The sequence below is a fragment of the Bos javanicus genome, chromosome 2, assembly GCF_032452875.1.
Source record: "Bos javanicus breed banteng chromosome 2, ARS-OSU_banteng_1.0, whole genome shotgun sequence".
Lineage (NCBI taxonomy): Eukaryota > Metazoa > Chordata > Mammalia > Artiodactyla > Bovidae > Bos > Bos javanicus.
In genome coordinates, this window is record NC_083869.1 from 84,484,561 (window position 1) to 84,498,664 (window position 14,104).

General features: G+C 39.0%; 1 protein-coding gene across 4 annotated transcripts in view; it reads right to left on the bottom strand.

Moving 5' to 3' along the window:
- The window catches only part of DNAH7 (dynein axonemal heavy chain 7), a 252,750-nt gene that overhangs the window by 26,268 nt on the left and 212,378 nt on the right, over window positions 1-14,104 (bottom strand). For all 4 annotated transcript variants that reach the window (XM_061440697.1, XM_061440686.1, XM_061440708.1 and 1 more), the window contains 4 exons: window positions 10,909-11,085; window positions 10,039-10,200; window positions 7,712-7,912; window positions 1,798-1,959 (listed from right to left, as the gene is read on the bottom strand). In XM_061440697.1, coding sequence (XP_061296681.1) covers window positions 1,798-1,959; window positions 7,712-7,912; window positions 10,039-10,200; window positions 10,909-11,085 — 702 coding nt within the window. The remainder of the gene's footprint in view (window positions 1-1,797; window positions 1,960-7,711; window positions 7,913-10,038; window positions 10,201-10,908; window positions 11,086-14,104) is intronic.

Below are 14,104 nucleotides of genomic sequence, written 5' to 3' on the forward strand. Positions count from 1 at the left end.
AGTTGTTTACCTCCTTGTTTGTGTTCAGATGCTTAAAAAGCTAGGGTGACCAAATAAACTATTGTCAAAAAATTTTAACACTTTGAGAATGAACGTGGGCACTAAAGATGATTAGTAATATGGAATTTAAAAGTAGTGTGTGTGTGAGTAAATCTATTTTCATACTGGCAGACCTGTAAGTGGTTCTATTCAAACACTGCTTTTAAAATTATAAAGAAACTGAAGACAATCATTATAAAATTTCTGCTTCATATGGTCTCATAGATTTTTAATTTTTAAAGTAAAACTGTCTATAATGTTTTTCAAAGTTTCATTTTATGGTTACTTAATTTTAAATTGTTGACACTTTTAATTGACTCCACTATAGGTTTATAATATTTTAAATTAGAATATACTCTACAGATTTTTGAACAAATTGCTAAAGGAGCTCCTCGTTCTTTCTGTTTGTATTGAAAACTCTATTTTACCTCAGATACTTCCACATGCACTATATCATTATACTTTTTGCCTCCATTCTTAGTATAATTTTAAAATAAATATTATTATAAGAAAGAAGTTCATCAAACCTATGCTTCTTTTGAATGCTTCACCAAATTTTAATGCTGCAAAATCAAAGGCCTTCTCAACTTATTTCATTTCAGTATAGAATACAAATTTGTCCACAGAAACACAGAAGACCAGATAAAATGTTCATTTTAGTTTAGATATGTTATTTGAACTCTTGTTATTTATCTTGCTCGATTTTTCCTTTGCTTTATAGAAAAAGAATTCAGTGACTTCCTGTTCATAAACCTTTTTAAAAAAATAATCACAATTCACTAAAAGTTTCAAAAACTAAAGTGTTTTTTTGATACACTTTTGATTGATTAAAAGATTTCCAGATAATTCTGAACAAAAGTCGTGTAGGACACTTAGACTGACTTACCCAAACAGTTTTTTATTTTTAATTCAAACATTAAAATCCAACTGATAAGTAGCAAAGAGAGAAAAAGCGTGTGTGCACATGCCTGTGACAGAGAGAGAACAAGAGAGACAGATAGAGAGAAGAGATAGAGCAGGGAGAGCAAGGGGGCAAAATGTGGTTGATATGACAACATGACGCTGTGGGCTTCTTCCCAGGATCTATACCTCACGTTAACACCACTGGCTTAAGTAGTTTGTCTCATCTGGGACAAATGGCCCAAACCCTAGAAAAATAGTATTATGACATTTCCCTCAAAATAAAGCCATGAACAGAGGGAAATCAGTCTTTTTTTTTTTTTTTTCTATTTTGGAGACTGGCTGATGTATGGTCTTCCCAAACCCTTTACAAAATACGTACAGTATTTTCAAATTGCCATAGGTGTTTATGTATCAAAATAAATGATAAAATACATATTGTTAATAGATAAACTACATCCTAACTACCTACTAGGGCATTTATAATATCCTATTACAACAAAATCCTATTTAAAGAAACTTTGGGAAACTATCCTGCTATTCATTATTTTCCCCCTCACGGAAAAATCCTCTTGTTCATTTGTTTAAACAAAAATAAACTGCACAGGAACAATTTTAAATTCCAAAGAGACAGCAACTTTGTTTTAAGGCTGCAGTAGCTGATACAGCTTCTCATTGCTACCTAGGTCCCACCTCCTCTGTGGACCACTGCGATACATTCAGAACCCTGTTAGCTAATGCATATCCTGCTATTCATTCTATAAAAGGAGAAATTAATCAGACGTCCCTGCTCACTGTACAAACACTCTGTGATAAAGTGCACAACAGGTAATGTCCTTGCTGTAACTGTTATAGTACCTCATACTGATTCAGGAACATGTGCAGCTGCTGTACGCTGATTCTGAGATCAGTCTCGTTGAACTCATAAGGAATATTCCACCCCAGGGGGCCAAACTTCCGTCTCTCTTGTACCAAAGCATGAAAGAAACAGAGGCCATATAGTAGTTTCTTGAATTCCTCCTGTAATGAGAAGAAATGGTATAGCATCATTCTTTCTTCCCCAACATTGCATTATGCTTATCATACTTTAAAACCAAAGTAATTACTTTTGCTTATAAATATATCCATGTCAAAGTGAAACTAAAACAGAATTAACTTTTTCACTGGCTATTTAGGCAAAAATATGCTCATTTGTATACATGCTCAGTTGACACACACAGCTTCCACGTACACCAGGTTTCAGAAAGTATAGTGAGCTTGTCTAATTCAATGTTACCTTATATATGTGTGTGTGTGTGTGAAGTCACTCAGTCGTGTCTGACTCTTTGCAACCCCATGGACTGTAGCCCACCAGGCTCCTCTGTCCATAGGATTCTCCAGGCAAGAATACTGGAGTGGGTTGCCATTTCCTTCTCCAGATATATGATTATATATATGATTTTGGAGGATTTCAACTTAAGCACTGCGAGGCAAAAGCTATGAATTCCAATGTTTGTTCCCAGATCACCATGGAGAAATTTCAAAGGAGATAGTTCAAATCAATAGAGAAACTCTATAAGCACTTTTGGATAGAAGTTTTGGGAGCCTCACAGTGTTTATGTTACTCCAGAAGTCCTATGTGCACACGTGTGTGCATGTTCAGTCGCTTCAGTCATGTCCAACCCTATGTACTATAGCCCTCCATGCTCCTCTGTCCATGGGATTCTCCAGGTAAGAATATTGGAGTGGGTTGCCATGCCCTCCTCCAGGGGATCTTCCCGACCCAGGGACTGAACCTGCATCTCCTGTGTCTTCTCCATTGGCAGGTGGATTATTTACCCCCTGAGCCACCTGAGAAGCCCATAACAGTTCTAGAGTCACTGTCAAACAAAAATTCAGTGTTGATTCAGAAATCAGAATGTACAATGCAATATGTTAATTATTTGTACCCTTCACAAGGATATAAGAATGGTCAAACTAGAGCCTGAGAAAGGATTTGTGAAGAGATTTCCTTGGAAAGTGCAGCTGCTGTACTGGGAGTCCCCTTGTCCTTATATCCAGGAAGAGGAGAAGAGTATGTTGGGTCCAAGCTACCAGGAAAGAATTCATGGGGCCACTCAGAGAGCTGATACATGCACCCTGCATCTGGGATAGAGTGCTGCTGCTGTTAAGTCGCTTCAGTCATGTCTGACTCTGGGCGACCCCATGGACGGCAGCCCATGAGGCTCCCCTGTCCCTGGGATTCTCCAAGCAAGAACACTGGAGTGGGTTGCCACTTCTTTCTCCAATGCATGAAAGTGAAAAGTGAAAGTGAAGACACTCAGTCATGTCCGACTCTTAGCGACCCCATGGACTGCAGCCTACCAGGCTCCTCCGTCCATGGGATTTTCCAGGCAAGAGTACTGGAGTGGGGTGCCATTGCCTTCTCCATGGGATAGAGTGGAAAAATGAAAAATTCATGCCTAGGAGTATGGAGCAGCCTACGGCCTTGGACTGTGGACTTTGGTGCAGAAATCAGTAGCTCTCCTTCACATGATGGGCCAATCTGGAGTGAATCCCAAGGAGCAGACAGGGAGCTGGACTAGGAATGTCAGCCAGTGGTCATTTCAGTGCTTTTCTTCTCAAGGGGACTTATGTCATGGGGCAAGGAAATCCCAACAGTAAGAGCTGGTATCAAGCAAAGGCTGGAGAATCAAAGGCTGAGAGGAGACAGTCAGATGAAGGGGAGGTGCTGCCGAGGTGATGGAGTCACAGAGAAGTCAAGCAGCAAAGGGAGCCAAGGAAGAACCCCTGAGAGAACTCACAAGGCAGAAACAGTCAGCTTCAAATCCCAGCCAAGTCAAAAGGGCTCCAGGCACATGAAAAGATATTCAACATTGCTAATTATTAGAGAAATGTAAATCAAAACCACAATGCAGTATTATCACCTCACACCAGTCAGAATGGCTATCAAGTAACAACAAGTAACAAACGCTGGAGAAAGTGAGGAAAAAAGGGAACCCTCGTACACTGTTGGTAGGAATGTAAATTGGTAGAGCCACTATGGAAAACAGTACGGAGGTTCCTTCAAAAATTAAAAATAGAACTACCATATGATCTGGCAATTCCATTTATGGGTATATATCTGAAAGAAAAAGAAAATTTTAATTCAAAATGATATAATACGTGCACTCTTTTTACAATAGGGTTCATGGCAGCCCTATTTACAACAGCCAAGACATGGAAACAACCTAGGCTTCCATCAACATATAATTGGCTTAAGAAGATATGATGTATACATATACACAATGGAGTATCACTCAGCCATGAACAGAATGGAATATTGACATTTGCAGCAACATGGATGAAATTAGAAAATATTTTACTTAGTGAAAAAAGTCAGATAGAGAAAAACAAATACAGTATGATATCACTTATATATGGAATCTAAAAAATAAAACAAATAGATCTATCTACAAAACAGAAACAGACTCACAGACACAGAAAACAAACTAATGGTTACCAAAGAAAAGAGGAAGGAGTATGGGATCAACAAACTAGTAAACATAAAATAAACATAAATCTCCCTGGTGGCTCAGATAATAAAGAACCTGGTTGCAATGCAGAAGACCCAGGTGTGACCCCTGGGGGAGATCCCCTGGAGAAGGAAATACAACCCACTTCAGTATCCTTGCCTGGAAATTCCATGGACAGAGGAGCCTGGTGGGCTACAGTCCATGGGGTCACAAAGAGTCAGATATGGCTGAGTGACTAACACTTTCACTTTCAAACATGAAATAAACAACATGGATTTACTATATAGCACTTAGGAATTATATTCATTATAATAACCTACAATGGAATATAACCTGAAAAAAACTTAATCATTTTGCTGTATACCTGAAACTAGCACAGTATTATAAATAAACTACACTTCAACAAAAAAAGAGAAAGATGCCAACTCTATCCTTTTTCCCCTACGGTATGAAGCCTCACCAGGCTCAAGGTGAGATACTAGAGAGTAGAAACCTGTTTTTAATAAAAGTTGAAATATCAATTAATGTATCATGTTGTACCTTCTGACTTCTGATTCAAGACTGGCTCTGCAGTTTAAAATGACTCTAGGTCATTTAATTACCTGACACTAATCAGGAAAGCCAGGAGACTGCCCAAAGTTTTAAACAAGGGCAGGGTGAAGGTTGCCCCCGTGGAATAAAATTGAAAGGGAAAGTGTGAGATGAGCAGAAAGGAGCATAAGTTTAACCACAGAGTGGGGAGAAGCAAAGTTAAACATGCTGTGCTGATTCTGCAACTCTTCTGGATATATTAGAGAACTGAGCAAATCAATAAATGTGTTGAGGTGGGAGCCAGGCTTCTAACCATTGAAGAAGGGACATGTGAATATGGAATGAAGAAAAGCTGAAAAGAACCCAGGGTAGAGCAACAGAAATTGGAGGTACTGGTAGGAACTTGTTACTTCTAAAACATGTATATGAATGTCTGTGTGTGCACGGGGTTGTCTGTATGCACTATATGTGTGTATGTAGATTTGCATACACATATTGTGATTACATGTATATGTTTCAAAGTTCTCTCTAAAAGGATAAGAACTACAAATGCTACATGTCTAACACCCAAATCTTGGTCTCTGATACCATTCCCCATGAAACAGGAACCAGCGCTCTTCAGAAAAATGGCTGGTTCCAAGACTGGGGTACAGATCAGCCTGGAGCAGCTTATAACAGAAAGAGAAATAATAGTAATAAACAACGGGACCTATAACAAGGACAAAAGCAGCTCCTGCTGACCAATTCTGGACAAAACTTGAGCAAAAACCTTAGGAATAGTAATGAATTACTAACCACTGGAGAAGATGTAAAGAATTTATGAGTTCACACCTATAAAAGATAAATAGATGAGATAGAAGGGAGGGCCGCTGCTGATAACAGCATGTCAAGTGTCAAATGCAGAGGGAGTTCTGGAGTTGGAATCACCAGAGGAAATAAGTGGGTCCAGCAAGAATTATCACTGACTACTAAATCTGGGTCCCAGGTAGATTTTGATGAGGAAGAGGATATCTTCATGATCCAAAGTGTCTTCTCACAGATTATTCGTTGCAAGGGACAAAGCAGTTATTATAGAGTGAAGAAATCAAACCATACTTCGTCTGGGGGATCAAAATTAGTATCATCAGTGAGAGATAAATGGGCATTGCATGCCTCCTAGTACAAGCCTCTGAGGACATGACTTCACCCCTGTCGCACTGGGGCTCGGAACTTGTAACCTAAAACTAATCTCAAGGAGTGAGACATGTTCTATTAAAAACAGTCCAGGGAGATGAATTCTTCAGAAATGTCAGGGCCATCAAAGACAAAGGAAGGCTGAGGTAATGGTCCAGATTAAAGGAGACAAAAAAGCCATGGCAACTAACTGTGATCCTAACTCTGAACCGATCCCCCGGTAAATCAGGGAAAATGTTCTAAAGGACATTACTTCATCAACTGACAAATTTGGGACACAAACACAAATTTGGGTAGATTAGATACAATAGTGTATCCCTGCTAAAATAATACTACAATAATAACTGTAATAGGATAAGGTAATATCTCTGTTCTTAAGAAATAAGAAGACTGAAATATTTATCTAGGAATAAAGGGCAGTGACATATCTAACTTTCCTGCAGATGGTACATGTTAACAGGAAGCAAATATAAGTAAAGGGCACAGGGCTGTTCTTTATATTACTTTTATATTTGCAACTTTTCTGTGAGTTTAAAATTATTTCCAAATGAAAAACTAAAATATATGAACTATGGTGTGCTGTTTCGGCATTTGAGATTTTTGGTTTGAATTTCAGTTCATAAATGTCTGGACTTCTCATGTTTGTGACAACTATCGGAGAGACCTATGGATCTAGAAGGAAGGGAGTGACATTTTGCAAAAGGGCTTCTGTCTAGCTATCATGTGCAGAAATGCCCTCATCACCTACCTGGGAGTAACCTGCTCTCTCTGGGCCAAATCAATACAAAAGTTTGTCATACAGCAGGGCTTGAACTATAAAGGTCTGACTTACATTTAAATACGGGCTCCCTTTTTTTATTACCCCAGACTTTTGTTTAATGAAAGCACTTCTTTATTCTTAATGTTTTCTTTTGATGTGTATTTAAAACATATTCCAACATCAAGAGTGTGGGTTTTTTAATGGCAAAAACTTACAATGGTTCATAACCCTCTTAAAAAGAAGTTCTTTCATTTTTAATTATGGCAAAACACTGAGAAACAATTTTAGGTCACAGACATTCACACATAGAATTCTAATCATGAAAGCAGTGGGTGGCTTCCCTGCCTGCCTGGTGATGCTAAAAAAAAAAGACCCTTATGAGTCCCATCAATCAGGGAGTAAAATCATTTTAGCTCTCATTATAGTTATATGGAGGAAATATTTTTATGTTTTAATTTAAAGATATGGCTTCAAATAGCAAAGGGCTCAGCTAATATCCTGAAACAGGATTCTCCAACCTTGCAGATTTGTATGGCGAATGGCTTGCAGCTGACTTTCTAAATAGAAGGCTGCATAATTAATAATACCCCACTAGATATCAGCTGAGCAGGAATGAGCCTAGTGGTAAGATTAAAATAAAATATTAATAAAATTGACTTCGGCACAGTCAATAATCAGTAATCAAAACCAACTGCACCGCAGTGCACGAGGCCTATTTAATTTGCAGTTTTACTCAGCACACACATCCAGGACCACCGGGGGCCACTTGAGTTGCTTTACGGGGCTGAGGTAACAAGACTTAGCCATTACTAACAGGCTTTTTGCAGCTGCCAAAGAACTCGGGGTCAGAGATCGGGTCCATGAGGTAGGAGCGAATGATATTGGCCCGTAAACCTTTCGGTGCTTCATTGGTCATTTTCACTCCATTCTGCAGCACAGACACGGGGAAATTTGGAGATGGGTAACTTGTCAGCCAAATTCGGAAATCTGGATGCGTTGTTTCTATGCTTAACTCCTGCAACAAAAACAAAAAGTCAGATATATAAGATACATAAAATGGAAGGAAAATCTCTGGATCATGTGGGCCAGAAGTGGGAGGAAACAGCTGTACAAAATAGGGGTTACTGCTGCAATTGAAGGCAAAAGCCTTAAAATCTAATACTGCCACTGAAAGGACATACGTCACTGGGAAGGCCCAGCGGGTTGCCACTTTCCCTGATACAATTAAAACACATGACCATAAAGTTTACAAAGGTATTACATAATTCAGAGTTGGCCATGACAAAGACTAAGACATTCAAAAAATCTTGTGTCTTCACTGCTGTTGCTGAAATATTTATAGAAATACTTCTCTGCCCCAGAGCCATATTAAGAATGATGTCCTCTTGCTGTAGCCAAGCTGTGAGAATAAGCCACACACTCAGATAAATCAATATTAAGCCAAGGAGGGATGAACAAAAAGGGGGAGGTTTGAAAGACAATAACTGGTGTATCCTGAAGCACTAAACCACACCATTATTAGTGATACTTATTTATGGGGACAGTAAGGCCTGCTAGGAGGATAAAGGATGACAGAACGCTCATGACTGTTGTGAAGGCACTATCAGGCCTTGGAATAATATCACCGGGCTTTCCCTCTCTCCTGTTTCACTAACTCCTCCAAACTGTCCATGTCAGTCATATCTGTGCTTTTTAAATTGCAAATCTCTATCAGTAAAAAAAAATTTTGAGCATTCATGTGGTAAAGGGGTGGGTGGGGAGATTGGAAGGATGCTTTTTAATGAACAGTGAAGGTGCCATCCTTTTCTCCTGCTGGCTGGCCTATGCCTGGTGACTTAGGTGGCATGACTCATGGGACTTTGGGTCAACTTCACTCATCATTGAAGGCAGCTCTTGTCTCTTGCATTGACTCTCTAATGGGTATATGATATGATTTGACAGGCCAAGAGAACAGCCCAGAGACAGAGGAACTGTGAGGAAACAGGCACAAACATAAAGCCTCTAATATAAGGCCCAAAGCATGAGAAGATGTTAGTAAGGCAAAAAATACTAAAGAAGTTTTTCAGATAGAAATAAGATTTATTATGGAGGCCTACATTCTCAAGAAAGCATGTTCTCCCAATGAACGTGAAAAAAAGGCCAAGTGGCTGGAGCACAGAAGTCAAGACAGAAATGCCTGAGAAGCAGGCAATGCTCAGATGAAGAAACCATGATGGGGGCATGAACATTGTCTTCACACAATGGAAAGCCACGGAAAGGCTCTAAGCAGTGAAGCATTATTCATTCACAAGTTCAGTAATTATTGACTGATTATGTCCCATGAGCCAGGCATTATTCAAGGTGCTAGAGGTAAACCAGGGAACAAAAACAGTGCATGCTTACATTCTAGTGGGAGACAGACAAAGCAAAATGGTGACAAGTGGCATAAAGAACACCACAGTCTGCTCCTTAGCGTCAGGTGGATGTCTGGATAATGCAAGTTCTATCAGTTTAAGCCTGAAGGACTGGAAGTGAGGAGAGGGCTAGAGTCATGGGTAATTATTTGGACACATTTTTCTCTGTTGAAACCAAGTGCCAGGTTTTCTATTTACTCAGCTGAGCTACATGGGGTTTTCTTTCTGGAATCTCTGACCACAAAGAGAGGGAAGTATCATGACCCACTACAACAGGTGGGTGGGAGGAGTGCTCTTCTGGTTTCAGATTCAGCCTTTGTGGCAGAGTGACAGGCTGTGTGGGTGACAAGTGAATTTCAGAAAAGTTACATCCTGAAGCCTTCCAGTTTAGAGGGGCCACATGAATTTCCCCCGAAAAGCTTTTTTCATTGTTTTTGCTCCACTGCTGTAAAAAATTGCTTTCTATTTGCCCTGTGGTTTATTCTTATCTTTGAGCCTGTGCCTCTGGATGAAGGATATTTCTGACCCATGGGATGAGAACTCGCCCTTAGTAGGAGGAATTAGGCAAGGCCTGGCCATGGGCTGTCCTCCCACTCCCAACTTGAGCCCACCTCCCCTAAAATCCAGCCAGGCCACTAAACCTGCAACCCACAAATCACAGGACAGGAGTGGAGTTATTTAAATGGTATATGCATCACTAATTACACTGGGAGACGACCATCTCATCAAAATAAGCTTGCATTTTTACCTCGCAAACTTTCTCGAGGGTTGGCATCCAAGAGGTGGCAAGGTGACAGTTCTGAAGAACAACCCATGTGCCTTCTTTGACAGCTTTTTCTAACATCTTCATTGCTATGGGCCCTTGGCCTTGACCAAGAGATAAAGAGCTAAGTTTTGTTCCTCCATATCCCTGTATGAGGATAGTGAAGATGTCATTTAAAATCAAATTTTGAAGAAGAATCAATATTATCATCACAGGAAATGCTCATATTAAATACATTAAAATTTAATCATGCTGCATCCCTCAGAGCTCCCAAGCACACACAGCTCTAGAAAACTTTTCCTGATTAAGAAGCCAATAAACAGATACAACACAAGCCAGAGCATGAAGGAAACAGTCATGGCAACGAACAAAACATCCTGTAGGGTCTTTGATTGCTGAGATCAGAGGCAGAAAAAAGTTAAACAGACTTTCAATATGAGGAGATGGACCAGCCCTGCTACCATGCAGCAACTCCTAAAATTCAAAGCTGAAAACTATGAATAAAGAGATGAACTTACCCCAGTCTCCTCCAGATCTTTGAATAATTATATCTTAACTAATTTGGTTACTTGCATAAAGTTCAGGTAAAAATGCCTATAGCCTCTAATTTCCATTCAAGTTCATTTAAGGAAATCTGTGGGAATGTTTGCCTGGAATTCATTTCTCCTATATCCTTATTCATCTACACTTTTAGGAGATGGTGTCTGTGACTCCCATCTATTTCTAGAACAATTACCATCTGAATGCCACAGTAGAAGGGTCCTTGAGTTATGGGAGCAGTAGAGGAGAATGCCCTGTCTGAATAGCCACAGTTTATTGACACAAGCAGCTGAAAACAATAGAGTTTTAAGGTACCTGATCATCAGCAAATTTCAGAAGGGCAGCCATGGGATCCGCTCCAGGAGACAGTACGAATATCAGGGGTGCGCAGCAGTTACTGTCTGCAAATGCCTTGGAGAGATCAAATGGGGGTGGTTCAATGAATGCACGCCCCAATCTGTTGGTTATAAATTCTTGCAGCATTGGAATAACCTAGAAAGGGAAAAGAAAGGATTTGAAGGAATATTTGAAATCTGCCTAAAACCTTAAAAACTTATATTCAAAGGTATTTTATAACAAAAGACTGTCCATTTGTTTGTGTATTTGTAACCATTGATAAAGAGTCAAAGGCACAGTTGTCTTTTAGATGGAAAGTATACATTATTTAAACAATAAAAGGTGGGTGATATATATACATATACATATATACATATATATACCTTAAAAACAGTGTTGGTCCTGATGTAGATATATGTGCAGGTAAATGTGTGTATTGAGAAACAGGGAGAGAGGGAAAGAAAGACTAAGTGTGTGAGGGTTGTGTGTGAGGGTTGGGAGACAAGAAACAGTGAAGGAATATCTTTACTTAAATATCTTTACTTAAATGTTTTTAATGTCTCCACAATTAGATTCATTCAAACACAGGAAGGTATGAATAACCAAGACATGAAACCAACCTAAATGTCCCTTGACAGATGAATGGATAAAGAAGATGTGGTACATATCCACCCAAAACTATCACAACATTGTTAATCAGCTATGTTGTTGTTTTGTTCAGTTGCTAAGTTGTGTCTGACTTTGCAACCCCATGAACTATAGCACATCAGGCTTCTCTGTCCTTCACCATCTCCCTGAGTTTGCTCAAACTCATGTCCATTGAGTCAGTGATATCATCTAATCTCTTTTCCTCTGTCACCCCCTTCTCCTCTTGCCCTCAATTTTCCCCAGCATCAAGGTCTTTTCCAATGAGTCAGCTCTTTGCATCAGGAGGCCAAAGTATCGGAGCTTCAGCTTCAACATCAGTCCTTCCAATGAATATTCAGGACTGATTTCCTTTAGGATGGACTGGTTTGATCTTCTTGTAGTCCAAGGAACTCTCAAGAGTCTTGTCCAACACCACAGTTTGAAAGCATCAATTCTTTGGCACTCAGCCTTCTTTATGGTCAAACTCTCACATCCATACATTACTGGAAAAACCATAGCTTTGACTATATGGACGTTTGTCAGCAAAGTGATGCCTCTGCTTTTTAAAACACTATCTAGGTTTGACACAGCTATTCTTCCAAGGAGCAAGTGTCTTTTAATTTCATGGATGCAGTCACCATCCACATTGATTTTGGAGCCCCCCAGAAAGAAATCTGACACTGTTTCAAAATTTCCCCCATCTACTTTCCATGAAGTGGTAGGACCAGCTATGTTCCAATACAAAATTAAAACTTTTCAAAAAGATGTGGTACATATGTACAATGGAATACTATTCAGCTATAAAAAAGAATGGAGTAATGCCATTTGCAGCAACATGGAGGAGCCAGAGATGATCACACTAAGTGAAGTTGGAGAATGGCAAATATCATATGCTATCACTTACACGTGGAATCTAAAATACGATACAAGTAAACTTATTTACAAAACAGAAGCAGACTCACAAACATACAAAACAATGTTATGGTTATCAAAGAGGAAAGGAGGTGAGAGAGGGATAAATTAGTTCAGGATTAGCTGATACACACTGCTGTATATAAAACAGATAAACAACAAAATCCTACTCTATACCACAGGGAACTATATTCAATATCCTATAATAAACCATAATGAAAAAGAATCTGAAAATGAACATATATATATATGTATAACTGAATCACTTTGGTGTATACCAAAAATTAATGCAATATTCTAAGTCAACTGTACATCAATACAAAATTTAAAACTACAGAAAGGTATAGAAGAGTAATAACAAATGTGTAAATGCCACAATGGCATGGATATACCTAAGCAGATTACTCATATATTGTTCCTATACAATAAAAATCTACTGAGTAAATGAATAAATTAGGATGTTCTCTTTTATGAAGGTGAGACTCTAATTATAGGAATTCTAAAAAATATTACTGAACAATAAATTCACCTATGCATAAAGTTTCTATTCCAAGGAAATTATTTCATGTTTCAGATATTTTGAATGGGAACAGATATCAAGCTGATGGTAGAAAACTGAAAATATCCTCACTTCCTGTCTCAGGCCTTGTCCTCGCCCTTTTCCCTATTATTCTTTTCCTATGGCTGTCTTTTCTCCCTAGGTTAAGAACAATAACAATTAACAAAGAAAAACAAAATAGTTTTTAATAACCTCTCTCCTCTCAAGGCTAACCTCTTCACTGAATTATAATTTTACAAACAAATCGAAAGCACATGGCTTTTAAGTACATGGTTTCACTTTTAGGAAGTCTGAGCTCTGAGTGTTTCAGGCTGGGGTCATTCACTGAATTTGTGCAAACATGGCAGATGGGAAGTGAGTCTTCTCGTAGTACAGGAAGACCCAGTTAGGGGTGCTCAAATGATAATTTTCATTGTTTTATTTTTAACATTAAAACTAAATAAGATCATAGAAATTGTGGACTTGTGGATACAGTGGGAAAAGGAAAGGGTGGGACGAATTGAGAGTAGACTGACATATATGCAGTACCCTGTGTAAAATAGCTAGCTAGCGGGAAGCTGCCGTATGACACAGAGAATTCAGATTGGTGTTCCGTGATGACCTAGAGGGGTGGGACGGGGGGAGGGAGGCTCAAGATAGGGGGAATATATGTATACTTATAGCTGACTCATGCTGTTATACAGCAAACACCAACACAACATTGTAAAGCAGTTGTGTGTGTGTGTGTGTTAGTCGTTCAGTCGTGTTCAGCTCTTTGTGACCCCACGAACTGTAGCCTGCCAGGCTCTTCTGTCCATGGAATTTTCTCCTCCAATTAAAAAAATTAAAACACAATAGTCAACACAAAAATTAAAAAACAAAAAAACAACTGAATGAGACCAGCTGTTCCCAAGACTAAACAGTAACTTCTGAGGCAAATGAAACCGCAAGCTATTCAATTTGGAAGGTGATGGAATTGGGTTTGCTTCTGCAATCTGATTATGCAAGTGTAAGAACTATAAAATAAAATCTGTCAGGAACAAAAATTACAGACTAATTTAGGAACCCATCTTCCCAAAGGCAGAAAAGAAGTTTGTG